Below are 27,331 nucleotides of genomic sequence, written 5' to 3'. Positions count from 1 at the left end.
AAGGAATTTTGGCTTCTTACATGGAGAATGGAATGCCAGCGTAGGGCAATCTTGCTACAACTGCAACTGTACAGGGCATTGGTGAGATCACACCTTGAGTACTGCATACTTATTTAAGAAATGATAAATGTGCCTTGGAGCCAGTTTAAAGGTTCACTAGGTTGATTCTGGGATGAGGGGTTGTCTTCTGAGGGAAGGTAGATTAGATTGAGCCCATCTACTCTATAGTTCAGAAGAATGAGAGATGATTGTAGTGAAACGTACTGTGAGGATGCTTTGCCAAGTGGAGGAATCTAGAACTAGAAGACAGTCTCAGAAGAAAGGGTTGCTCATTTAAGACTATCTTGAGGAGGAGTTTCTTTTTGCAGGTTCTGACTTGTTGGGATACTCTTTCCCAGAGAGCAGTGGATGCTGAGTCATTAGGCTTACTTAAGGCTGAGAGAATTTTTTGGAATGCAGAGGAGTTGAGGATTGTAAGGAACAGGCCTAAGAGACTAAGGTCAGATTAACCACGATTGTATTGTATAGCAGAGCATGTTCGAGGGCTATATGACCGACTTCCGTTCCTGTTTCTTAAGTTCTTATGTAGATCCACCATCAGGTCTTAAAAACCATGGAACTTGTGCTTTTGTTTCTGGTTTGGGTTTTGCTTTGCTGGGGCAAGCTGTAACTGTAACACTATATTCTGCATTCTGTTATTGCTTTTCCCTTGTACTATCTTGATGTACTGATGTGATTAAGTGATCTGCATGGATGGCATGCAAAACAAAGTTTTTCACTGTACCTCGGTACATGTGACAAAACTAAACCAATTACTACCAATTACTTTGTGACTGACTCATAAAAATACAGCTGAATTCTGCAGTTACAGCAACACGTATTTTGCATGCTAATACTCTGGTGCAGTTCAAGTATTCACTAGTATAAACATCTGTTACGGATTAGGTTACTATTTGGTGAATGTCCCCTTAAGACATAGTACAGTAGTGTGTGCGTGTGCGTGTGTGTGTGTGTGGCGTTATTACGACAACAACAGGAGATAACGAGGTGCTGACGTTTTGGTTTAGTCAGAGTCAGAGAGAAGGAGAAGAGAGAGAGAGAGACACTGACTGCTGGTCTCTGTATCGATGGATGAAAAACAATAACTGTGTCTGTCATTACAATCCATGTATCGATTTTTGGAATAATCTGGTGGAGTCCATTTTGTCGTTAACTCATGAAAAGAAACAGGTATTTGTGTGGATGGCCACGTCTCGAATGCCTTTCAGGGTGGCAGATACTTCGGAACAAAACAATGGAGATCATCAGTGACGGTATGGGTTCCATCGTGGAACATTTGGATTTTGTAATTTCTCTCTATTCTCTCTCTACATTTTCTCTTCAGTCAACGGTGGTTTTGCAAAAGCCTTTGCTCACGTTTCACCTTATGGCTTGCTGAATTGAACTTTGAGAAATATTCCTGGACTTGGAGTTTGGGAATTTGCCACACACACATTTTGGGTTTAGTTTTTGGAGTTAATGTTTAATATCTAACATTTTTACTTCTATCATTCTAACAGTTTTACTTTTTTTTCCTTATTATCATAAGTAGTTATTAATAAAATAGCTTCTAACACTTATACATGACTCGGTGTGTTTCTTTTGTTGCTGGTACGTAACACATCCAATTGAGTCCAGTTCTAGTCACCTCATTTTACGAAGGATGCACAGGTGTTAGAGAGCATGTAGCAAATATTTATTCGTGTGGTTTCATGGTTCAGAGAATTTGGTGATAAGGTTAGACTGGATAAGCAGGAATAAAAGGGGAAAATGCTGGAAACATTCCACAGGTCAAGCAGCATCTGTGGAAAGTGAAACAGAGTTAACGTTTCAGGCCTGGGACCCTTTGCCAAAACTGAAGCATTAACTCTGTTCCTCTCTTCACAGATGCTGCCTGACCTGCTGAGTGTTTTCAGCACTTTCTGCTTTTATTTCAGATTTCCAGCATCTGCAGCTATTTTTTGATTTTGATGGAAAAGGTGGGTTTGTTCTTGAAGCAAGGAAGGGTGCAGGAAGGTTTGATGGATATCATGGTTGCTTTCAACAGGGTAAATGAAGGGAAGCATGAATGATTCAAGGACTGGGGGGCACAGGTTTTGGCCAAAAGATATAAAAGAGATGTTCGGAGGAACTTTGTTAGGCATAGTAGTTATGACCCACAGCTAACTGCCCATAAAGGTGGAGGAAACAGAATCAATCGGAGCTTTCAAAAGAGAATTGGACAAGCACCCGAGGGAAAAAATATTTTCAGGGTTATGGGGAAAGTCTAGGGAAATGGAACTAATGAAATTATAATAGGAGCTGGCACAGACTCCATTGGGATTTTTTGTAACAATTTTATTATTCTGAGGTTAGTCATGAAACTAAAAGGCCAGCCTCTGAAGTGAGCAGGAAACTTAGCTGCTTGGGCTAAATGTTTGCGATGGGCTCCATCTTCTTAGAGTTATACAGTCTGGAAACAGGCCCTTTGGCCCAACTCGTCCATGCCAACCAAGATGCCCATTAAGCTAGTCCTACTTACCTGCATTTGACTAATATCCCGCTAAACCTTTTCTATCCAGGTACATGTCCAAATATCTTTTCAATGTTGTTAATGTACCTGCCTCAACCAATTCCTCTGGCAGCTCATTCCATATATGTATCACCCTCTGTGTGAAGAGATTGCCCCTCAGGTTCCTATTAAATCTCTCCCCTCTCACCTTAAACCTATGTCATCTAGTTCTTGATTCCCCAACCCTGGGAAAAAGACTGTGTGCATTCACCCTATCTATGCCCCTCATGATCTTATACACCTCTATAAGGTCACCCCTCAGCCTTCTTCGTTCCAGGAAAACAGTCCCAGCCTATCCAATCTCTCCTTGTAGCTCAAGCTCTCCAGTCCAGGCAACATCCTTGTGAATCTTTTCTGAACCCTTTCTAGCATAATGGCATCTTTCCTTTAACAGGGTGACCAAAACACAATACTCCAAATGCAGCCTCACCAATGTTTTGTACAACTGCTACATGACATCCCAACTTCGATACGCAATGCCCAGTCTGATGAAGGCCAGCGTGCCAAAAGGCTTCTTCTCCACCCTGTCTACTTGTGGTGCCACTTTCAGGGAGCATTTATGTGATAGGTGATCTCCTAGTTTCTTTTGACTATCTTTTGACTGGATAAGACTCACCACTGTATTAAACATGGTTAGATCACACTTGGTACACTCTGCTTAATTACTGTGGTGCACACCATAATCCATGAAAACAATAGTGAGAAGCTGGATAAAGTGCACCAATGGATTTACAGGAAGAATCCAGTGATCATGTGAGGATGAACCGGCTGGAGTTCCTTTTTCTGGGAAAGACAAGGAGACTGGGTGGAGGTCTACAGAACTATGATTGGATAGATACAGGGAAGATATCTTAACAAACAAGTATCCAAATAAACTTGTATTATAATAAAAGGTAACTACCAACAAATCAAATAAAAATCAGAATAAACTTTTTACACTTGGGTGGTGAAAATATGAAACTCACTACTGGTCCTCTTTGGGTTACAAACTCCCAATTTATGGACATCCCCTACATAGGAACGTGTGTTTGGAAGACCTTGCAGGATGGATTTGCCGGCTGCTGCGGGGCTGCAGGCACCTTCTGCTGGGTGGGAATGGGGCATTTCCATGTGACTTCTCTCACAGCCACACACCCCAACCGCAAGCCACAACCGGGGCTGGGTGGAGCCAAACTGAGCTGGCAGCGCTGAGTAAACTCACTCACTGAGTCAGTGAGGCCGACTGGTGGCTGCTCTTCCCGCACTTGCCTGCTGTCGTGTCAGAGCTGTCTCTGTGATCCTCTTCCACACACTGTTTCTGTTCATTTCCAACTTACAAGCAGCTCGGGTTATGAACAATTCTCAGGAACTGAACCGTGCCATAACCTGGGGACTGCCTGTAAATATACTTCTATAAATTGCTTTTGATGCTTGCTAATATGGAGCAAGGTAGCTAGGAATAAAAGGAGGATTTTTATACCATGTGCCCTATATAAATAATACACTAAGGAGGTCAAAGTATTTTTATCAAAATAGGAAAATTGACAAATGAATCTGGGGCTCTTGAGGATTGATAATATGATTAGGGAAGTGTAATCTGCAGAAATCCTCGCATGTTTATTCTGCATCACTATTATTACATTTTATGTAAGCTTCTAAAAATTAATTGAAAGTTTACGACTGTAAATGTTTTTATTCCAGTAAGGGGTGGTAAGAAAGGTCAGAATTTGATTGTGCTGCCTGTACAAGATGGAGTGGACGTGGCAGTTATCACAGAGGTACCTGAGAGCAAGCTGGATAAAACGAAAGATAAATATATAGGTTGACCAGGTGATCTGAAGCAAGTCAGGAGGAGGTATGTGCATAACTTAAACAGTCATAGACCCATTGGCCTAGAAGGCATGGCTTCTGCCCTCTATGTGATTATTAAGAAGGGTCAAAACATTGAAATACAAATAAAGGTATCATTTAGCGGGCAGAAGAATTGGCTTCACACTACTCATTTAGATTAGTATTCTATGCCACTACATATTGACTTAGAACATAGAACAGTACAGCACAGGAACAGGCCCTTCGGCCCACAATGTCTGTGCCAACCACGATGCCAAATTAAACCAAATCTCTTCTGCCTGCACATGGTCCATATCCCTCCATATTCATGTCTCTTAAATGCCACTCACGTTTCTGCTTCCATCTACTCTACCCTGCCAATTTCTCTACAAATATATCAATGAATGGTTGGGCCCTAGGGAGTATTGAGGAACAGAAGGACCTTGGTGGACAAATCCATAGAACCTTGAAGATGGCAGCACAGTTATAAGGAAACAGGAAGCAGCAGGTACAAGGGATCAATCTGTCGATAGTCCAACGAGAGGAGTGGCCATACTGGACCTGGTGTTGGGTAATGAGCCTGGCCAGGTGATCCACCTCTCAGTGGGAGAAGAGTTAGGGAACAGTGACAACTCCTTCAGTTTTAAGATAGCCGTAGATAAGGATAAGTATGGACCTTGCAGGAGAATATTAAATTGGAGCAGGACAAATTTTGATACTTGCCTTCATTAACTGGGGCATAGAACGCAAGAGCAGCGAGGTTGTAGCTGCACTAGTGCAGACGCCTGGGTTTCAGGAGGGATCTGAGGTTCTTGAAGCCGGTAGACTTCATGGGTATTCTAAAGTGAGGAGCAATGTCATTTTCATGTGAATTTGACCCAGAGCTAGATGCATTGGAGTTAGGCCCAGCTCCATTTATAGTAGGGAAAGCCACCGCAGTGGATCCAGGAACAAAAAAGGCCCAGGGTTATGATGCTTCACATTTTAAAAGAGTCCTTTCTGGGCCAGAAAAAGAACGGGCGATTTATCTTTCATTTTGTGGAGGCCTCAATAGAAATCATTGTTCTCCTTTTCACCTCCCTGCGGCAATAATTTTGACAGGCGCCTCTGATATTTCACGGCGATGGTCTAATGTTACATGATTTCTGCCGTCGTTGCCAGCTGTTGTCAGATTCCAGTTTGAAAGGGCCAGCACACGGATAATAATCTGGAGGGGGATTAGCATAGATCTTATAAATGGCAGAGTTAACAACACAGGAGTGGGAAGAGAGACCAATGTAGGTGCTTCTTTGGATAGCTGAGAATGGAATCAGTTGACCAGTTGAATCAGTTCATCCAGTTGAATGGCAATGGAAAGGCACTGGAGGAAGATGGTGTCATCAAATGTATCAAAGGCTGCAGGCAGCTCAAAGGAGGAGAACAAGGAATCATTTACATTTGTCGTATTTAGGTGAAATCGATCTAGCCCAAGGCTGCACTAACCACACGGGTCTCTTCATTGTAGCAACCACTTTCTCCATTTATTCTGGTCCATCCTTGTACAATCATCTTTTTAATGCTGTCCAGTCTTTGATGTTGGTCATCCAACTTGTTCCAGGGCTTGCTCTTTCTCTTGGTCTCACCAGCACTCCCCGAAGGATGATGCTAGTGATGCGCTGGTGTTTATTGTTACCTGACCAAATCAGCGCATCTTTTTTTGTACCTTATGATGTTGAATAAGGGTTGTTTTTCCAACTTCTGATTTGACCTTTCACAGATTCATTGTTCCAAGTTCAGTCCAGGGTACATATAAGGGTGTTTCAAAGGACTGCATTTCAAGGGTCCCAACTTGCTTTTCTTGGGAGTGATGTTGAAATGGCATAAAATAGGTGAAGTTTTATTTTCATTGCGATGTTGCTACCAGTTCAGCTCGTCTTCAACGTTTCTTGTGGTCAAAAGGTGATGACTATTTTTGTCTTTACTTCATCTTCTGTGATCTTCTGTATTTAAAGTATTTTTATCTTCTTTGTGTTCTCATTGCCAAATTTTATTGCAACAACATTACAACTGTATGATGACATTATTAGCTTGCTTTCCTCTATGGTAATTTTCTCTCTGCATCTCTCTGGCTGAATGCAGCCTTGCTATTAGTTCCTTAAGCTTTTCTACAGCCATACATCAATGCCATCCATAAAACAAAGGCCATTAATTTCTCATCCTCCCAATGCCACTACTTCAGTGATATTAATGAAGATGAGAAGAAATTTGTTCCAGGTCTAAATGAAATAAGCAAGAGGCAACAACAACTGACGTCAGCATTGCAGTGTACTGTCACAGTTTCAAAGGATGTCTTTTATGACTTTGATCAGAAATGTTGTTAGCTTCATTGCAGAGTTAGAAACCTGATTGACAAATGCAGTTCCAGGGAAGGTAGGCATGGCGATGCTGGAGGAACTCAGCGGGTTAGTCATGATCTGGAATGTTGACTGTCCATTTCCCTCCATAGATGCTGCCTGACTCGCTGAGTTCCTCCAGCGTTTTGTGTGTTGCTCCAGATTCCAGCATCTGCAGTCACTTCTGTCTGCAAGGTAGGCATGTATTTGGAAGGCAGTCTTCAAGGCTTTTGGAGAGTCGAAGGAGATTGGAGATGGCAGGTAGCTTGGGACAGAGTGTTAGGGGAGTGTGGATGGGGGTGTGGGCGAGATTGGTGGTTGGGGTCCACTTGTCCCTTTCTGAAAAGAATAATGACAGCAGATTTGAAGGTGGGGGGAGATAGTTGTTGATATTATCAGCTAACATGAGAGCCAGGAGGGGAAAGGGTTTGGTGGGAATATGGTTATGGGTAGGTCTTGTGGATGAGATAAGCTTCCAGAGTGTATGAGAGGTGAGAGGAGGGTAACTAGAGAAAGATACAAGTTCAGGCCTAGGAAAAGGAGAAACCTTGGAGGAGATTTCTCGTGGTACGCGACAAGAAGACAGTGATTGAGGTAACCAATTCTGTCGAAGTAACGAGCTCCACACTCTTGTTGTTGGAAGATGGAGAGAAAGCTTTAAAAAGGTGTGAGGTTTGAACTAAATAACCCAGAATAAAAGAAGGTTGTTAGCCCATGCTGAAGATTTAAATATGTAAAAAATATTTTCCTCTGGTAATTGAGCAGTTTTAATTTCATAAAGGAAACTCTTGGTGTATTTCCAGTGAAGGCAATTGCTAAAACTAAGCACAGAATCTAAATAATGGGTGAAACCAGTGGATTAGATTGTTGGCTTATATTACTGACTGGTCTTTGCATTGAGCTGGTGTTTGGGTGCTGCTCCACTTACAGCTGGAATCAGTTGCAGCTCATCCCACGTGTAACTGATGTCAAATTCCCTGACACACAAATCAGGCTGAGAAAAGGAATCTGAGCAGAATTCATTTTAATAAATTATTTTTTTAAGTGAAAATAGAAGCTTAATGTCAGTATTGTAACACAGAGAATAAATTAGAGCTCTGCATTAATGACAGGTTTCAAAGTGAGGATGGGAGAGCTGGAGGAAAGACAGGCAAATCAGACGGAGGGAATTGTGCAATTTACACATTTGCATTACATTATTCTGACTTTTTGCATATGTGTCTCTATGTTACATCCTTGGTTCCACTACTTGTCCAAATTTGGCATCAATGACAAACTTTACTTTGCATGAGCTCTCTGAATCCATCACTTTATGTAAAATAGGATCAGTGGTATTTCCCTATCTGATGTCACACCTCTTGCTTGTGCTCTTTGACTAAGGAATGCACCTGAGCCATGCCATTTTCAGGTGCTTTAGTCTCCAATAGCTGGCAAAAGATTCCCCCCTTTCAAGATGTAAATATACCATCTATCATTTGGAGTGGGTGTTTAGCCAAACATGGAGAGTGCTCACCAGAGTAATGAATTATTTCCATCAATAAAGGGCCTATGTTCTTGAGGATTTTTTTCTGATTTTGGTATGGGCCAGTGTATGTGTAAAAATCATGGTATAAACAGGTGGCTAACTCTTTATAAAGGCCTCATGTATTACTTATAGAATTGTTGTTTGACATTCAATTTTATTTGTTACTTTCAGGGAATTTTTTAAAATCGCTCTGGAACATTAAATTTAATTGCTAAGAGCAGATGTTATGGTATAGCTTTGCTTGCAATGGGTGTTTAAATCACCATGGTGTTGTGGTAGAATGGCCTTTGGGACTGTGGAGTAGGGTGAGTACATTAAGAAAGAAGCAGGAGGAAGGCATTGTGCAGGAGGTCATGCCCACGGCAGGTATACAGGAAGCACTTCTCCTGTGTGAATTTTAACAAGGAGCAATGGTTGATGTATCTGTTGTCTTCCCTTTAATGCTGCAGACTATTTTGCTTCTGGAGCAGGTGACATTAGTGACATCATGCATTCCCCTTCATTGCTGTATCAGGGAGCACACCAAGCTTTTCCCAGTGGAAGGGACATTGACATCACGTGCCTTGTGTGATGAGAGAAGCGGAACAAATTCACTTGTTTCCCACACTACTAAACATCAGGGTGTTAGGCACCACAGACTCTAGCCAAATTGTCTTATGTGTTTCCTTGTCACCAGCCCAACATCTTTAATCATCTTTATCGTAAAGCACAGCATCGTGCCACAGGCAGCATATTCTGCAAATCAGTGGCAGCAGTCACGGTTCATTCACCCTGGATTAATCCCTTGATGCAGACTTTGTTTTAAGGCAGTAACCCTTACAGAGCTGCAGAGCTCACCTGGATGTGAGTTATGCTGCCATCAATGAACAAAAAGTTGTCACTTTAATGCTTGGACTATTAAGGAGGAGCTGTGTGACCTTGTGGTTGTCTGCTGCATGCTCCTTCCTGCTCTTCATGAAGGACTGAGAAAGCATTGATAAAGTGACGCTGGTTGGCAGAGCTCACAAGGACAATGAAAAGTGCTTCACATGAACCATCCCTTCCATCCCCACCGTACTAACACTGTCACATTCCTTACCACTGAGCATAGTGCTGCAGTCTGATATTTTCTATTAGTCCAAACTCTAGTGTGTGACCGTACACATATATGAACAGCAAATTTATCAACCACTTCATTTCTATCTCAGGGGTGATGGAAATTATTATGAATCACCCATGGGCAAACTCTTACCGGTTACAAATCCTTGCAGCCAAACATTAACCTCACAAGTACACCCTAACCATAATCCTGGCCTAGAATTTTGGTGTATTATTTTTTCATTCATTTATCAAAAATCCAATCATTAAGTAATCAAAAACTTCATCTGGAGATTTTTCTTGAGTCCTGTGTGTATATGACACATGCTTTGACAACATTTGGGCAAAATTCTTGTGCATCTATGCTGTACACCAAAACAGGCCTTTACTGGAAAATTGAGGCTTGCTTCAGCAACAGGTGAAGAGGGTTATTGGGAACTGACCTTACCTGGCCCACTGCTGGGAAATCGAACTCTATTGCCTTCCAGTTAAAACCTTTAAGTAGTTTTCCAACTGTTCATTTTCTTCTTTCCTGTAACTCATTGCCATTGGTAGCCTCAGGTAAACTTGTCGTCTCCTCAGTTCTACGATGTGTCAAGTATGCAGTGGATGAGGGTGTCCTGACATCCAGAACACTAACATTAGCCACAAGTTGCATCAATGGGCCAAATTGTTGAATTCCAGTCAAGTGTCTTATCCTCACTACAAAACATTGACAGAAGTAAGCAGTTAGTGTGTTGAGGGTTGTGTCGAGTTACATTCTTTGTACAGTGACCTATTACATCTTTCAGCAGCTCAATTAAAATATCTTTACTCATTTCAATATATGTCACATCATTTTATTTAATAATGCATGGCTTTGTCAACAAAATGTGCTTCCTTTCACCTTTATCTGAATCATTGTATTTAACAAAATATGAACACAATGGACATTTTATCAGAGAGTGGATTATTTCCTTGTATTATTCTGAACAAACAGTTGAACTCTGGAATCCCCTATTCTCAATCACAGGTTGTTCATTTGGTTTAATTAAGCTAGCACAATTTAAGGTTACTTATATATGGATGTATTTCTTTTGCCCCAATTTTTCTAACTGCTTTTCTGACAAGAGTATTTTGTATTGAGATATGGTTCTGCAGGTTTACTCGTATTTTCTCCTTCATTTGCACATAGAACGTAGAACAATACAACACAGGAACAGGCCTTTTGGTCCACAATGTTGTGCTGAACTAATTAAGCTAATGATGCCTAATTAAACTAATCCCTTCTGCCTGTACATGGTCCATATCCCTCCATTCTCTGCATATTCATGAGCCTCTATTGTATCTACCTCCACCACCACCCCTGGCAGCGCGTTCCAGGCACCCATCACTCTGTGTAATAAAAAAACTTGTCCCGCACATCTCCTTTGAAATTTATCCCTCTCACCTTAAATGCATGCCCTATAGTATTAGACATTTTGACCCTGGGAAAAGGATACCAGCTGTCTACTCTATCCATGCCTCTCATAATTTTATAAACCTCTATCCAGTCTCCATTCAGCCTCCACCGCTCCAGAGAAAACAACCCTAGTTTGTCTGACGTCTCATCGCAAATGCCCTCCAATCCAGGTAGCATCCTGGTAAACCTCTTCTGCACTCTTTCCAAAGGCTCCACATCCTTCCTATAATGGGGTGACCAGAATTTAATGCAATACTCCAGATGCAGCCTAACCAGAGTTTTATAAATCTGCAACATAACTTCCTGGCTCTTGAACTCATTGCCTCGACCAATAAAGGCAAGCATGCTAAACACTGTCTTTACCACCCTATCAACTTGTAATGGATAGGAAGGACATGAGAACACCATTTCCTGTAGGTTCCCCACCAAATCTCACACCATCCTCACTTTGAAACACATCACTGATCCTTCATCAATCGCTGGGTCTAAATCCTGGAATTCTCTACTCAACAGTACTGTGGGAGCATCTTCACCAAAAGGAGTACAGAAGTTCAAAAAGCTGACCCAGTATCACCTTCTCAAGGACAATCAGTGATGGGCAATAAATGCCAGTCTTTGCAACATCCTGAGAAAAGAACAAAACAAAATGTTTAGTCTCCATTTTATTTGTGACTGAGGTGCATGTGGAAAGCTCCTCTGTTAAACAGAAAGCTTCATAGTACTGTTAAACTGGCCTGGAAGAAGGCTGTAGTGAACCCCACAAGACACTATAATCTTTTTTGTGCAGTGGCTCCAATTACAATTTATGCCCGTGGGATCAACCGCAGGTGAAAATGCAAGAAGAACTCAGTACATGATTAATTTTCGTGTCATTTTTGCACTGAAAATGTAATTCTTTTCCTGCAGCTCTCAAGTTCCCGTGAGCCTCTGTAGTAATTAGTTATGATAAAGTGGGACACATGGCATTTCTTAAAAAAAGCTGTGACCTAGCTAATTTTATGGGTGGAATTTGTCCATTTGACAGTTCACTACATCTGATGATGTGCAGGTCCTCATTGTAGGGGTGGAGTCAGCTCTGTGTGTTGTAATAAGGATTGATTTATTTTTTTAAATTTCTTTTTCTTCTTCGACTCTGCTGCCAAGGCTGTTGAAAGCAGATAGGACAGGACAGGTAGGCCCATGTTCGGGCACTGATTCCAGTGGCGAATGGCCAGACCCCTGTAAGGGCAGGCACTGGGCTACCTCTGGCAGCACTATAACTCCAGTTCTTGGAGTAGACAGTGAAATTGTCTTCAGGGACTGTCTGTATCCTGAACACATCTATTCTGTATTTTCCTCAAGGGAGCCTTCCTAGTTTAATTGCTATCCTGCATAGTCTAATTTACTCAACTCTCACTCTGTACCCTTCAATATAGCACCCAGTTTTGTCTCACTGCTTATCTTTAATATCGATTCAGTCTGCTCCCAGTCTTGCTGCACCTTTTATAATCCATCTCGTCTAGCCTCATTCCAACCTCATTCTTTACTGCCTCACTCCCTCCACACGCTGTGGAACTATTAGGGGTCGCCCTTCTGGCCTGCTGTCATGGCTGGGACCCCACTTCTGCTCTTGCCCCCTTTGGGGAAGCGAGCACCAGTCAGGGCTGAGTTATCTGCAGAACACCTGCTGTCCTGCCGTCGTGGAACTGGAAATGGATTGTTGTAGGTTGGAAGTAACCCTACCAAATGGAAGAGTGGTCACCCAAGGGTAATGAACCATAGAACCATAGAACCATACAGCACAAAACAGGCCCTTCGGCCCACCGTGTCGTGCCGTCCATCAGACCACCCTCACACTACCTAACCCCTTCCTCCCGCATATCCCTCTATCTCACGTTCCCCCATATGCCTATCCAACAAGCTCTTGAACCCGTTCAATGTATCTGCCTCCACCACCACCCCAGGCAGTGCATTCCATGCACCAACCACTCTTTGGGTGAAAAACCTCCCTCTGACATCTCCCCTGAACCTCCCACCCATAACCTTAAAGCCATGACCTCTCGTCTTGAGCATTGGTGCCCTGGGAAGGAGGCGCTGACTGTCTACTCTATCTATTCCTCTCAATATTTTATATACCTCTATCATGTCTCCTCTCATCCTCCTCCTTTCCAGTGAATAAAGCCCTAGCACCTTAAGCCTCTCCTCATATTCAATACCCTCCAATCCAGGCAGTATCCTGGTAAATCTCCTCTGCACCCTCTCCAATGCCTCCACATCCTTCCTATAATGAGGCGACCAGAACTGAACACAGTACTCTAAATGTGGCCTAACTAGAGTTTTGTAAAGCTGCATCATAACCTCGCGGCTCTTAAACTCAATCCCGCGACTTATGAAAGCCAACATCCCATTGGCCTTCTTAATTGCTCTTTCCACCTGTGAGGCAACTTTCAACGAACTGTGAATATGAACCCCCAGATCCCTCTGCTCCTCCACACTGCCAAGTACCTTGCCGTTTACCCTGTACTCTGCCCTGGAGTTTGTCCTTCCAAAGTGTACCACCTCACACTTCTCCGGATTGAACTCCATCTGCCACTTGTCAGCCCAGCTCTGCATCCTATCAATATCCCTCTGTAAGCTCCGACAGCCCTCCACACTATCCACAACACCGCTTATCTTAGTGTCGTCCGCAAACTTACTAACCCAGCCCTCCACCCCCTCATCTAAGTCATCTATAAATATCACAAAAAGTAGAGGTCCCAGAACCGATCCCTGCGGGACACCACTAGTCACTGCCTTCCAATCCGAGGGCACTCCTTCCACCACAACCCTCTGCTTTCTACATGCAAGCCAATTCCTAATCCACACAGCCAAGCTTCCTTGGATCCCTTGGCCTCTGACCTTCTGAAGAAGCCTACCATGAGGAACCTTATCAAATGCCTTACTAAAATCCATGTAAACCACATCCACCACACTGCCCTCATCAATCTTCCTGGTCACCTCCTCAAAGAACTCTATCAGGCTTGTGAGGCAAGATCTTCCCTTCACAAAGCCATGCTGGCTGTCCCTAATCAGTCCATGATTCTCTAGGTGTTCATAAATCCTATCCCTTAGAATCCTTTCTAACAGCTTACCCACCACAGACGTGAGACTCACCGGTCTATAATTCCCTGGCCTATCCCTATTACCTTTTTTGAACTGTTGTGTATTTCCTCTTTTTCTTCAGCTCCTTCAGTGAACAGGTACCTGAGCTTTAGATTCATAGGATTATACAGCATGGAAGCTGTAGAAGGGTCCTTACCCAAAACGTTGACCATCTGCTTTTCTCCACGGATGCTGCCTGGCCTGCTGAGTTCCTCCAGCATCATTGTGTTTTTCAACATCTAGATTCCAGCAGCTGCAATCTTTTGTTTCTCTGCAGTCAGTGGAGCAGTGATAAGAAGATGGAGCCTGATCAATTATCCTTGGAGCTGTTGGAGTCCATTGTTGGGTCTGGAGGCCTGGAGGTTTGCTGTTTTGGGCAATGATCAGGATACCTGTAGCCTGTACTCTGAAGCAATGGAACACACTTTGAAGGGAAGGAGAAAGATGTTTAATTACAAATTTAAGACATAAATCCAAAGAAATTTGACACCAGACAGCAACCAACACCCCATCTAATAAAAGCCTGTATAAATAATAAGGAAACAGTAGTGGGGTAACTCATGGTGAATGGTGAACAATGTATACAGTTCATGAACAGCAGCCCTGCACTGCAACTAATGTCTCCTGCCTTCCATCTATCACCAACCTTCCAGGCAGCATCTGTGGAGGGATTAATGTTTCAGGTAGGTGACTTTGATGAGAGCTAGGAACAGTGAGGAAAAAAAGCATGTTTAAAGTTGCAGAGAAGTGGGGGTGGGGTGGGGTGGGGTGGGGGGGTTGTGGAGATACCTGTGATAGGGTAATGACCAAAAGGAATTGAATGACCAAGTGGTGCAGGCTGAGAGAGGGGTGAGGACTTGTTAATTGTAGGAGGGGATGACTGGGGACAGAGAAGAAAGAAAAGACACTGCTGGAACTGTGGGAGACAGAACTCTGAAGTAAAAGAGAGTACTGGAAATAGTCAGCAAGTCAGGCAGCATCCGTGGAGGAGGAAAGACTGAGATATTACATTACAAATTGAAGACCTTTCATCAGAGCATTGATGTACTGTCATAACTTGTAATGTTACAATCTTAAGAGAATTGGTATCATTGTTGTGGGTGTGGGGTGGGTTGATACAAATAGGAAGTGAGCTCCTTCCTAGGTTAGGATTTGGATCATTACTTGAATAACACGGTTTATCGAAATACAATGTTCATCACAATCTCCTTTTGATAATAAGAAATAACTGGGATAAAGGGCCCAGTCTTTTAGCAGAAACAGAAACTGAAAATGCTGGAAGACTGAGATGAGGAAGAATTTCTTCTCCAACGGTTGTGTCTTTGGAAATCATTGATACAGAAAGCTGTGGGGGCCCTGCCCTTGGGAATGTTAAGGGTGAGATTGGTAGATTTCTAATGAATAAGGGAATCAAGGGTGATGAGGAAAGGGCTGGAAAGTGGACTTGATGAATGTTGGATCAGCCATGAGGAGCAGAATGGTCTTCTCCTGTTCCTAGTACTTATGGAAATATCCAGCAGGTCAGGCAGCCTCTGGAAAGAGATGAACTGAGTTAACACTACAGGTTGATGACCTTTCATCAGAATGCTAAATCCAGTAATGTTGACTCAGTATTTCTCTCTCCACCAATGCTGCCTGGCTTGCTGGGTATTTCCAGCCTTCTCTGTTTTTATTTCCAATTTCTATCAGCTGCAGTATTATATTTTTGTCTTAAATAACCCATTAGATTGAGCAGAAAGAGGACTCTTCCTGGGTAACGGATATTTATACTAGGAGAAACCATGTTTTATGGAATACCACAATAAGAAACTTGATTTTTGGGAAGGAGATTCAACTTCAGCTTTTGCAGGACACCTTACATATCCTCCACCATTTTGTCCAACCCTGCACTTCCCACTTCTATCTCTTACCCAAGATCCACAAACAGGATTGTCTTGGAAGGCCCATTGTTCTGCCTGCTCTTGCCCCAACAAACTTATCTCCTTCTACCTTGATTCTATCCTGTCTCCCCTCGTCCAGTCCCTTCCCACCTACATGCAGGACACTTTGCATGCCCTCTGCCATTTTGCTACCTTGCACAACCCGCCTGTCATCTTACACCCTTCCTCAGTCCACCAATCACCTCGGACTCCTGTCTCACTTTTCCTCTTTATACTGGCCATCTCCCCTCTTCACTCTCTGTCCTGATGCAGGGTTTTGACCTGAAACACCGACTGCCCATTTCTGCCCACAGATGCTGCTCGACCCACTGAGTTCTTCCAGCAGATTGTTTGGTGCTCCAGATTCCAGCATCTGTAGTCTCTTGTGTATCAGCATAACTGGGTGACAGTCCCCATGCTGTGCTGGCTGTGAGGTTACATTATATAAAAAAATCAGGTTCTGAGAACATGGTCCAGCAGAAGATGGCATTCTTTTATGGTTTTTCAATGTCTCAATATCAGAAATACAGGAAGAGTTCAATAATCTGGCATCCAGTTGTTCAAAAATCCTATTTGGCATCTAGTTCACTTATCAGTCCAAAGTGTGAGCTGAGGGTCCAGAGCGTAAGCAGTGTGTGTGTGGCCAGAGGGGGAGTTTGGATGCATCCAGGGCAGGGGTCTGACTGTGAGCTGGATGTGCAGCCTGAAGTTGGGATCTGGAAAACCAGGGGTCAGGAAAGTGGTTTGCGGCTAGAGCTGGGGTCCAGGGTGCTTATATATATGTTCTGTTCCCCCCTAAACTCATTGGGTTCATGAGAACATTTATTATATCACTGTATTACATATGTTTAAGTTAAGAGGAGGAAGATTTAAAGGGGATCTGAAGGGCAAGTTTTTCACACACAGAGTGTGGAACAAGCTGCCAGAAGAAGTGGTAGAGGTGGGTACAATTACAGTGTTTAAAAAAACATATTGCTAGGTTCAATGGATAGGAAGGGTTTAGAGGGATATGGGCCAAACGGAGGCAAATGGGACTAGCTTAGGTAGGCATCTTGATTGGCATGGACGAGTTGGGCTGAAGGGCCTGTTTCTGTGCTGTATAGTTCTATCACTCTGTATAATTATCGGTTTCAATCAGAGTGATAAAAGTACAGGAAATGGAAGCTATATCTTGTTAACATCTGACGCTGATAGTAAACTCCCAAACTGGAAAGAATCCACACTTAAAGAAAGCACAGAAAGAAAACCCGGTTGTTTTTGTGTTGCTGTTAGGGGCCATGGTATCTCTGGAAGTATCCGTGGCAACCGTCTCTTCCAGCAGAGCACAGTCTGCAACACCAGCAATTCTGTCTGATTTATGTTAGATCAATATTTTCAGTAGGTATGCTGTTGGCTTTCTTTATATAGTTAGATTTTGTTCATTGATGTGGTGTTTTTCATATCACCTGAACACCCTAAAGACCAATGAGTTGCTTAATGAACACAGTTCACTGCTTCTGTCCAACTGACACCCATCAAGATTATGTATCCGATTACATTATGATAATGTCTGGAAAAATACTGAAGGTGCAGCACTTTTACAAGACACGAATAGATTAAACATGATTTGGGAGAATAATGGATCTCCCTGCCATTGATCTCGCAAAATTTGGCAATGGTTCATTGGACTGTTGGCTCGCTGTGAGAAATCTGGCTAAAGGCTTTAACAGACAAAAGAAAAATCTAAAAGTAGCTGATGTTTCTGTTTGGCTCAGTCAGTTACACCCTCAGCTTTGTGTCAAATGGTTGTGGGTTAAATCTCAGCTCAGAACAGGACCCCATATTCTTTGCTGCCAGTCCATTGGGAATACTGTAATAAGGTGTATAATTTTTGTATAATTTATGTTTATTTTATGTTGTGAATGTTGTGTGTCTGACACTATGTGCCTGTGATGCTACTGCAAATAAGTTTCTCATTGCACCTGTGCATACACTTACTTATGCTTATGACAATAAAATTGACTTTGACTTTGATAAAGTGCCACCTTCTGTTCTCTCTGTTCAGGAGGACTAAAGTGACCTTTGGCATTGTTTGAATGAGATCAATATATTCTAGTGTCCTATTATTGTCCTTTCCAACAAACACTGCCAAAATCCCTGTTGCTCACTAGTTGTTGAAGAATCTCACTGTACCATTGTTCTACGTTACAGGCAGTTCCCAGGTTACGATAGGGTTCCATTCCTGAGAACTGTTCGTAACCCAATCTGTTCGTAAGTCGGAAATGACCAGATACAGTGTGTGGGAGAGGATCACAGGAACGGCTGTGACAGGAGAGTGAGCGGCACAGGAAGAATGGCTGCCAGCCAGCCTCGCTGACTCAGTGAGTGAGTGAGTCTGCTCAGTGCTCCCAGCTCTGCTTGGCTTGACCCAGCTCCTGGTTGTTGTGGCTCGAGGGGTGGGGGGGGGGAGGGAAGAAGACATTCAGAAGTGCCTCATTCCCACCCAGCAGAAAATGCCCGCAGCCCCACAATAGCCGGCAAATCCATCCCCATCCAAGCTCCCAAGCGCTCGTCCATATGTACAGGGTATCCATAAGTTGGGTGTTCGTAACCTGGGGAGGACCTGTACAAAGTAACAGTATCTCTGTTACAAGATCCTGAAAGCAACTTCTTGCTTTAACAGAATGATTTAGGATTTCGGATGTGACAAACACATTAGATTAACAACGCTCTTCCAATGAAAGTTGGTTATTTCTGGAGTGGAATGAGATTATGACAGTTTCCAGACTGATTTTTTTCCCTTTGGCATTTCAGATGTCAATGACATGACTTCCACAACAGATGCGCACAGAATGATGTTATTCCTTGTGTATTCCTTCCTTAGAGCTCTGCCTCAGAAATTAGGTTATTGTGTCACAAGGTTCAAGGGGATGGGGAGAGAACAGGGATGTGGTATTGAGATGGATGATCAGTGATGGATACATTGATTGGTAGACCATGTTCTAAGGGCCGAACTGCCTACTCATGCTATTTTTCTGTACTTGCTGTCACCAAGCTCTCCTGGAACAACGAGGTGTTAATTGTGATTTAAAGTAGGGGCCTGGGAGACCAATTCAGGAAGACTGGCAGTTGGAGTTCAACTGGAAAAGTGTGAAGTGATACACTTTGGAAGATCAAATTTGAAGGCAGAATACAAGGTTAATGGCCAGACTCTTAGCAGTGTGGAGGAACAGAGGGATCTTGGGGTCCATGTCCATAGATCCCTCAAGGTTGGTGTGCAGGTCAATAGGGTTGTTAAGAAGGCGTATGGAGTGTTGGACTTCATTAGTCGGGGTATTGAGTTCAAGAGCCGCGAGATAATGTTGCAGCTCTATGGTTAGACCACATTTGGAGTATTGTGTTCAGTTCTGGTCGCCTCATTATAGGAAGGATGTGGAAGATTTAGAGATGGTGTAGAGGAGATTTACTAGAATGCTGCCTGGATTGGAGAGCATGTCTTATGAGGATAGGTTGAGTGAGTTAGAGATTTTCTCTTTGGAGAGAAGGAGGATGAGAGGTGACTTGATAGAGGTGTACAAGATGATAAGAGGCATAGATCGAGTGGACAGTCAGAGACTTTTTCCCAGGACAAAAATGGCTAACGTGAGAGGGCATAATTTTAAGGTGATGGGAGGAAGGTATAAGGGGGATGTCAGAGGTAAGTTTTTTACACAGAGAGTGGTGGGTACGTAGAATGCACTGCCGGCAGAGCTTGTGGGGGCAGATACATTAGGGACATTTAAGAGACTCTTACATAGCCACGTGAATGATGGAGAAATGGGAGGGAAGGGTTAACATTTGGGAGGGAAGGATTAGATAGATCTTAGTGCAGGATAAAATGTTGGTACAATATTGTGGGCCGAAGGGCCTGTACTGTGCTGTAGTGTTCCATGTTCTATGTTCTAAGACTCCTGTAATACTGTTATTTATTAGCTTTATTCTGGCTTCCCAGCCCATTCTACATTGTTCCCTCAAAGAAGCTAAGCCTTAGCAAACCCCCTACCTACCCCTAACCTGATGACCACTCCACCCCCATTGATTACTGCCCCCTCCTACACACCTACTTGGCCCCAATTACCCTCTTCCTACACCAGCCCTCCATTTCCCTCCATGCACAGGTTGGACTTCTGACCCTCAACCACAGAGCAATTAGTATCTAGCAACCCACAGGACCCAACCCCAGTTTCAAACTTGCATGCATTTTTCTTTCGCATTCTCTGCAGTGAAACTGCTCGCAAGGGTTGGAGGGTAAGAGCATTTCAGCAGTGCATACATCCTTGGGCACCACTGGGTCCATTATCAAAACCTGCCTTGGGTTGCCAAGCAATGACTATCCACCACGCCTCTCCAAGCACAGATAAATTTGTAGTATGTTACCACAAATTATTTTTGTAGTGTGTGCAAGGTGATTGGGTTTCTTGTTGGGATGAGTCTGTGGATTGGATCATCTGTTTTTTCAAGCAGTGAGCTTCCTGCACTTGGGTGGTTCCCTTCCTGCTAAATTAGTGCTCACGGGGAGCATGATGAGGAGCCAGGTTCATTGCTCATCCTTCACACACTATGATCTGCTAAAAGATTGAAATACATGCTGGAAATCAGAAATATAAACAGAAAATGCTGAGAAAAAACTCAGCAGGCAGGTACTGTGGAGAGAGAAAAACTGAGTTATCACTTCAGGACAAGTCCTTTCATCAGAGCTTGGAAATATTAGAAAATGAGCATGTATTAGAAAGTGTTTCAAGGTGTGGAGAAGAGAACAAAAAGTATGATGGGGTGGAAACCAAGAGAGGTAAATAACACAAGGAGCGGTGGTGTCAGCTGAGGGCAAGGGGAGAGGGCTTGTTCATTGTTGTTGACTCCGAAAAAACACAAGAAGTGTGGTAATAAAAAATGACAATGCTGGAAACACTCAGCAGCTCAGGGAGCATCTGTGGAAAGAGAAACAGAGTTAATATTTCAGGATGTAAATTCTTCACCAGAATTCTGGTCTCTAACTGAGGTGTTAACTCTGTTTCTGTCTTCACAGATGCTGCTTGACCTGGTGAGTATCTCCAGCATTTTTTGTTTTCATTTCGGGTTTCCAGCAATTGCAGTTTTTTGTTTGATTTTTAAAGAGGTGCAGATGCTGGGCTCTCTCTCCTGTTGTCATTCATTTCCTTCCATTTACATTGCCTCTAGACTAACCAACTGTGAATTTATGCCAGTTATTTTCTCATGCCTAAAAGGAAGTGTGTGCCAAACATTATATTTTGATAAGCTGAGTTGATTGTGAATTGATCCAAATTGTTAATCTAGGGTGGTACCTACTTCCTATTTGGTACCAACCCTCCAGCAACTGATTCAAATTTCGTTTGCTATGCGTAAAGTTTCACAAACTGACAGATGAGCAAACATAACTAGAAGTACTTACCCTGATGTGGAACAGAGAAATATAGTACACACTGAGAATGCTATTTATATTCTTGGTCACCGGTTGAACTATTTTTGAAAGTTAAGCTGGCAAATCTCAATCACAACGTTAAATTCTTGTTTAAGAGCAGTCAAGTGGTACTAATGTAATGTTTTTTGCTTGGGAATGGAGGAGAGAATAAATCCTAAGAATTGAGTTAATCTGGCTTTGTCATCCATGTGTTTTTGTATTGAGGAAGGAAGGGACAGGTTTCAATTCAGTAGGGTACATATACTAAATAATTTTGCAGGGCTCTGTTCCCAAGCTAAGTTGGAGGATCATTATGAAAAAAGGGGTCCTATACAAGTCCTTGCAAATTTTCTCTCTCCATTCAACAGTGCTTTCAATTCCGCAGAAGTCATAACATCCTCGGCACAAAGGCCTTAATTACATTTCATCAGCTCTGTTGGGCAGGCCATATCATTTCCATGTCGGATACCAGACTCACAAAACAGGCATTCTGTTCTGAGCAGTGTTCCAGAAAGAGGTTACCGGGCAGACAGATTCAAAGAGCAACACACAAAAAGCTGGAGGAACTCAGCAGGTCAGGCAGCATCTATGGAGGGAAACGGGCAGTCGATGTTTCGGGTCTGGACCCTTCATCTGGACTGAAAGGTAGAGGCTAAATCCCCTCTTCCTTTCAGTTCTGATGAAGGGTCTCGACCTGAAACAGATGCCTCCACAGATGCTGCCTGACCTGCTGAGTACCTCCAGCTTTTTGTGTGTTGCTCCAGCTTCCAGCATCTGCAGTCTCTTGTGTCTCTGGACAGATTGAAGGAAAGCTGAAAGCTTCCTTGGAAAAAATGCAACATCCCCATAAAACCCTGGCCACTCCAAGTGGAGAAAGAATGATATTTGAGCCCCTAGCCTCTACGCACAGGGAGCACCAGCGTTGCACTAATTATCCACCCGCCTGTCACTTCCTGCCCCATCTGCAGTAGAGTCTGCACGTCCCACATCGACCTCATTAGTAAACCCAGAACCTGCAGAACCAGAATGAGAGCAAGTCATCTTTGATTCCAAGGAAGTGCCTGAGAAGAAGAATTTGTCAGTACAGCAAGTCACCATGGAACAAGAAATCTTGTTTGCCAGCCCATGAACACTGGAAATTGCACAATGGAGACTAACGACTGCATTAGGAAGCTTCTGTCCTGCATTAGACTCAACACTAGGGGCAGCACAGTGCCACAGCAATTAGTGAACCTGCCACACTGCTCCAGTGACGCAGGTTCAGTCCTGATCTCCGGTGCTGGCTGTATGGAGTTTGTAAGCTCTCCCTGTGATTGCATGGGTTTCCCCTGGGACCTCTGGTTTCCTCTCGCATCCAGGAGAACAGTTAATTGTCTGATGTAAATTGCCCTTAGTATGTAGATGAGTGGCAGGAGAATTGGGGGACTTGATGGGGATGCAAGAAGAAATAAAGGGATTAGTATAGATGAGTACTTGATGGTTGGCATAAACTCTGTGGGCTGAAGGGCATGTTCTTGTGCTGTATGACTGTATGATCCAGGTATAGTGGATGAATAGGCTACGCCAAGGAAGATCATGAATAAGATGTACAGCTGCGTACAGTTTTGGTTGCCCTGTTATAGGAAATACATCATTAAACTGGAAAGACTACAGAGAAGATTTACAAGGATGCTAGCAGGACTTGAGGGTCTGAGTTATAGGGAAAGGTTGAGCAGACTTTATTCCTTGGAACGTAGAAGACTGAGGGGTGACCTTATAGAGGTGTACAAAATCATGAAGAGTATAGACAAGATGAATACACAGTCTTTTTCCCAGGTAAGGGGAACTGAAAACTAAAGGACATAGGATTAAGTTGAGAATTGAAAGGTTTAAAAGGGACCTGAAGGGCAACTTCTTCACACAGAAGGTGGTGCGTATATGGAATGCGCTGTCAGAGAAAGTGGTTGAGGCTGGTACAATAACAACATTTAGAAGACAGTTGGATAAGTACATGGATAGGAGGGGTTTAGAGGGATATGGGCCAAGTGTGGGCAAATGGGACTAGGTTGGTGGGCAACATGGTCAGCATGGACCAGTTGGGCTGAAGGGCCTGTTTCCATGCTGTATGACTCTATAAGGTGTGTTATGTCATCCACAGTTTTTCATCTGACACTATCAGTGACAATAGCATGGAAAGTTTATACCTTACACATCCTCAAAGCCAAAGTTGTCAGAAGATATCACTGATCTTGCAACCACTTTTCAGTAAAGGCCAGCATCCCATTGGGCTTCATAATTGCCTGATTTACTTGCATGTTATTTTTCTTCACATAGTGACTCCACACACCAAGAATATCAACAAATAAATGAATAGCTTTTATTTCCTGTCAGTGTGAGTAACCTCGTATTCCCCAATGGTTCAAGCCCATGTTGTTTTTTTGATGAAAGTTCCTTGCAACAATGGCTTCTTACTTCAGATACACAACATTCACGAAAACCCCCACAAATTTACAACATAAATTATATAAAATTATACAAGAAGGAACACAAATCGAACAAAAAAAGTCCATCAGCAAAGTGATCAAAGTGGTCGTAGTGTTGCTATACTGAGGCAGTTATTAGGATTGTGCAGGTTGGTTCAAGAACCAAATGGTTGAAGGGAATAGCTGTTCTTGAACCTGGTGGTGTGGGACTTCAGGCTTCTGTACCTCCTGCCCGATGGTAGCTGCGAGAAGACAGCATGGCCTGGATGGTGGGGATCTTTGATGATAGATGTTGCCTTCTTGAGGCAGCACCTCACATAGATACTTTCAATGGTATTGGGCTGAGTACACTAATCTCTACAGTTTCTTACGTTCCTGCGCATTTGAATTGCCACACCAGACCATGATGCAACCAGTCAGGATACTTTCAGTAGTACATCTGTGGAAGTTTGTTAGAGTGTTCGATGACAAGCTGAATCTTCTTAACCTCCTAAGAAAGTAGACGCTGGCTCACTTTTCTTATGATTGCATCTATGTGCTGGGCCCAGGACAGGTCATCTGATATGTTAATGCCCAGGAATTTAAAGCCGCTGTCTCTCTCCACCGCCGATTCCCCCAATGTAGACTGGCGCATATTCAACCTCCTTCCCCTTCCTGAAGTCAACAATCAGCTCTTTAGTTTTACTGATGTTGAACGAGAAGTTGATGTTGCTGCGCAACTCAACCAGGTGTGCTATCTCGCTCCTCTACGCTGACTCATCACCACTTGTGATTCGTCCAACAACAGTGGTGTCATCGGTGAATTTGTATATGGAATTGGAGCTGTGCCTAGCCACACAGTCATGTGTGTATAGGGAGTAGAGCAGGGGGCTAAGCACGCAGCCTTGAGGTGCACCTGTGCAAGAAGGAACTGTTACCAATACTCACTGATTGAGGTCATATTAAATGGGGGAGCAGGCTTGAGGGACTGAGTGGCCTACTGCTGCTCCTAATTTATATGTGCTTTGTACCCTCTTATGCGTGGGGTAGTTATACAATTCCTGTCCTTGTGCTGTTCATTTACATGAAACGGTGACTGTGATGGGCGATCCCTACTTGTGATTCGTAAGTCCAACTACCTGCTTCCTTGATTGAAGAAATATCTCTTCCTAAACTCAGGAGGGTTATGAATCATTGGTAACCTCTTCCTCAGAGGGCTGTGGTGGTTAAGTCGATTATACTCAAGGCTGAGATTGGTAGATTTTTGGATACTTAGGGAAACCAAGAATAGAGTATGGACCAGACTCCAAACCTTCCACAGTAGCATTGGGAGCACCCTGAGAAGACGTGGTCTTGCCTTTGGAACTGCAGCTGATGTAGCTGCCTACTCAATGCTTCACTGCATTGTGGAGAACAATTCTGTGTCCCTATGCTTTCTTGCCATGAGTTTGGAGTCTCATGTTAGCCTAACATGTTGCGTAAATTGATATCTGCTACCTTCCTTTTAAACACAGCTACTTTTCTAATGGCTACCATGCTCTTTGAGAGCACCACAGTCCCTTGTGAGCCAGTTATAAATTTTGTATTATTTACTTAAAAGATTAATATTTTGCGGAGGTTGAATTTGATTTGTATACGTAGTATTCGCACTACAGCAACCTCACCTCAGTGAAGTTGTCGTTTGGATGAAGTTGCGAAAAACAGCCATTTAAAGCTGCATAAATTTCTCAGAATGTCTAAGAAACCAAGCCTCAGGTTTGTGCTTCCTTCTCAATACTCTCATGAAATAAAAATAGAAACTCTTAGATAGTTTCATAACCTTCTGGAAAAAAGATCTATTTCAGATTATTAAGATTTTAAACTAGAAGATGAAGTAAACAGCATTAGACAAACATGGTCTGTGCTTGACATGTATTATTAGAGAAATGAAAGAATGAGTTGTGAAGTTGTCAAATGATTTATAAATCAGCATAAATAAGCAAGGAAAGAGAAGGGGAATATAGCCCTTGATACTTCTGTTTTGGTGCAGAAATTCCAAGGTAGTCCTTGGGAAATTAAAGGTAGTGTGTTTATATTTTCTGCAATATTTGAGAATATTTCTCATCTATTCTGCCTCAGAAAGAAAGGACAACCCAGATGTGAACCAGTAGATGACAGCAGTGATTGGGTGGGCCAGTTGACCTGTGTCCATTTATGTAATTTCTTAATCTTACTGGACAGGGGCAGATCAGAGTTTTAGTCATTGTAAATTAATGCCTTAATTTGCAAAAAACTCAGTTCTTTAGTGATAATGTACTCCTGTTTAGTTTGATCATCTGATAAAAGACTTGAAATGTCTGGGCTTTAATGTCAATGAATATTGGACATGTTATATGACATAGGTGATACAGCAATGGGGTTTGGAGGAACTAATGATCACATCCAGAGGTACTGTAAGTCCCATGCTTTGCCAGTGGCATTGGATCATGGAATCTATTGCTGTAATCTGATTTATAATAGAGTTAAAGAAATGTTTGCTTGAGGACAACTTTCAAGGTTAGTAAGTGAAATAATTATTTATTACGGCAAAGAGGGCCATTTAGCCTATCAGGTCCAGCACAGCAATCCCATCTGCCCTCTCTCCTTATTTCCCTTAGGTGTACAACTTATTGTCTTTCATATGTCCATCAATTACCCTTTGATTCTTTTGCCATTTACCTACAGTAGGGGTCATTTACAGTCAACAATTAATAGGTCTTTGGGATGTGGGAGGAAACTTGCAGTCACAGAGAACATGTAAACCCCCCACAGACAGTACCAGAGGTCAGGATTGAACTTAGGTCCCTGGGCTCAAGACAGCTCGGATCAGTGATTTGATGATGTTAAGTATCTGTTGTTATTAATGTTCCTGCTGGTTGGTATGACTGTATTACAGTAGAGGGAAGAGTATGCTACTTTATTTTAGCATATGTAATGTCCAGTCTCATGTTAAAATGTATCCAGTGAGGACGGTCAGTCCTTTTTTAACTGCCAGTTTCTTTAATGTACTTATGAAAGCTTCCCTACAACTCAATGCAGCATTTTTTTCATTAAAGACACACTGCTTCTCTCTTTCCAGTTCTTGCTAGATTGAAAAAGACATGAAAGAGGCAGTAAAACAGCATTAGATGATGCAATGTGCAATCAAATTCTTACCTTTCTCACTGCCCCTAACTGGAATAAAAACACTTACAGTCGGAAACTTTCTATTAATTTTAAGAAGCTTACATAAAATGTAATAACAGTGCTACAGAATAAACATTTGAGGATTTCTGCAGTTTACACTTCCCTAAACATATTATCAACCCTCAAGAGCCCCAGATTCATTTGTCAATTTTCTTATTTTGATAAAAATACTTTGACCTGCTTGGTGGATTTATATAGGGCACATTGTTACGTACCAGCAACAAAAAAACACACCAAGTCATGTATAAGTGTTAGAAACTACTTTATTAATAACTACTTATGATAATAAGAAAAATAAAAGTTAAAATGTTAGAATGTTAAAAGTAAAAATGTTAGATATTAAACATTATCCCCCCCAAAACTAAACTCAAAGTGTGTGTGTGGCAAATTCCCAAA

At 42.7% G+C, this 27,331-nt stretch overlaps 1 protein-coding gene across 3 annotated transcripts in view; it reads left to right on the top strand.

Annotated features, from left to right (window-relative positions):
- Nucleotides 1-27,331, top strand: part of gfod1 (glucose-fructose oxidoreductase domain containing 1) — a 79,578-nt gene that overhangs the window by 5,489 nt on the left and 46,758 nt on the right. The window contains exon 2 of one of the 3 annotated variants that reach the window (XM_052016442.1): nucleotides 6,885-6,966. The exons of the other annotated variants lie outside the window; for them this stretch is intronic. Coding sequence (XP_051872402.1) covers nucleotides 6,885-6,966 — 82 coding nt within the window. The remainder of the gene's footprint in view (nucleotides 1-6,884; nucleotides 6,967-27,331) is intronic. 3 annotated transcript variants of the gene reach the window in all.

The sequence above is a fragment of the Pristis pectinata genome, chromosome 5 (genome assembly GCF_009764475.1).
Source record: "Pristis pectinata isolate sPriPec2 chromosome 5, sPriPec2.1.pri, whole genome shotgun sequence".
In the NCBI taxonomy this organism is placed as follows: Eukaryota; Metazoa; Chordata; class Chondrichthyes; order Rhinopristiformes; family Pristidae; genus Pristis; species Pristis pectinata.
The sequence above is the reverse complement of the archived record's forward strand: the minus strand, read 5'-3'. Positions and strand labels throughout refer to the sequence as shown.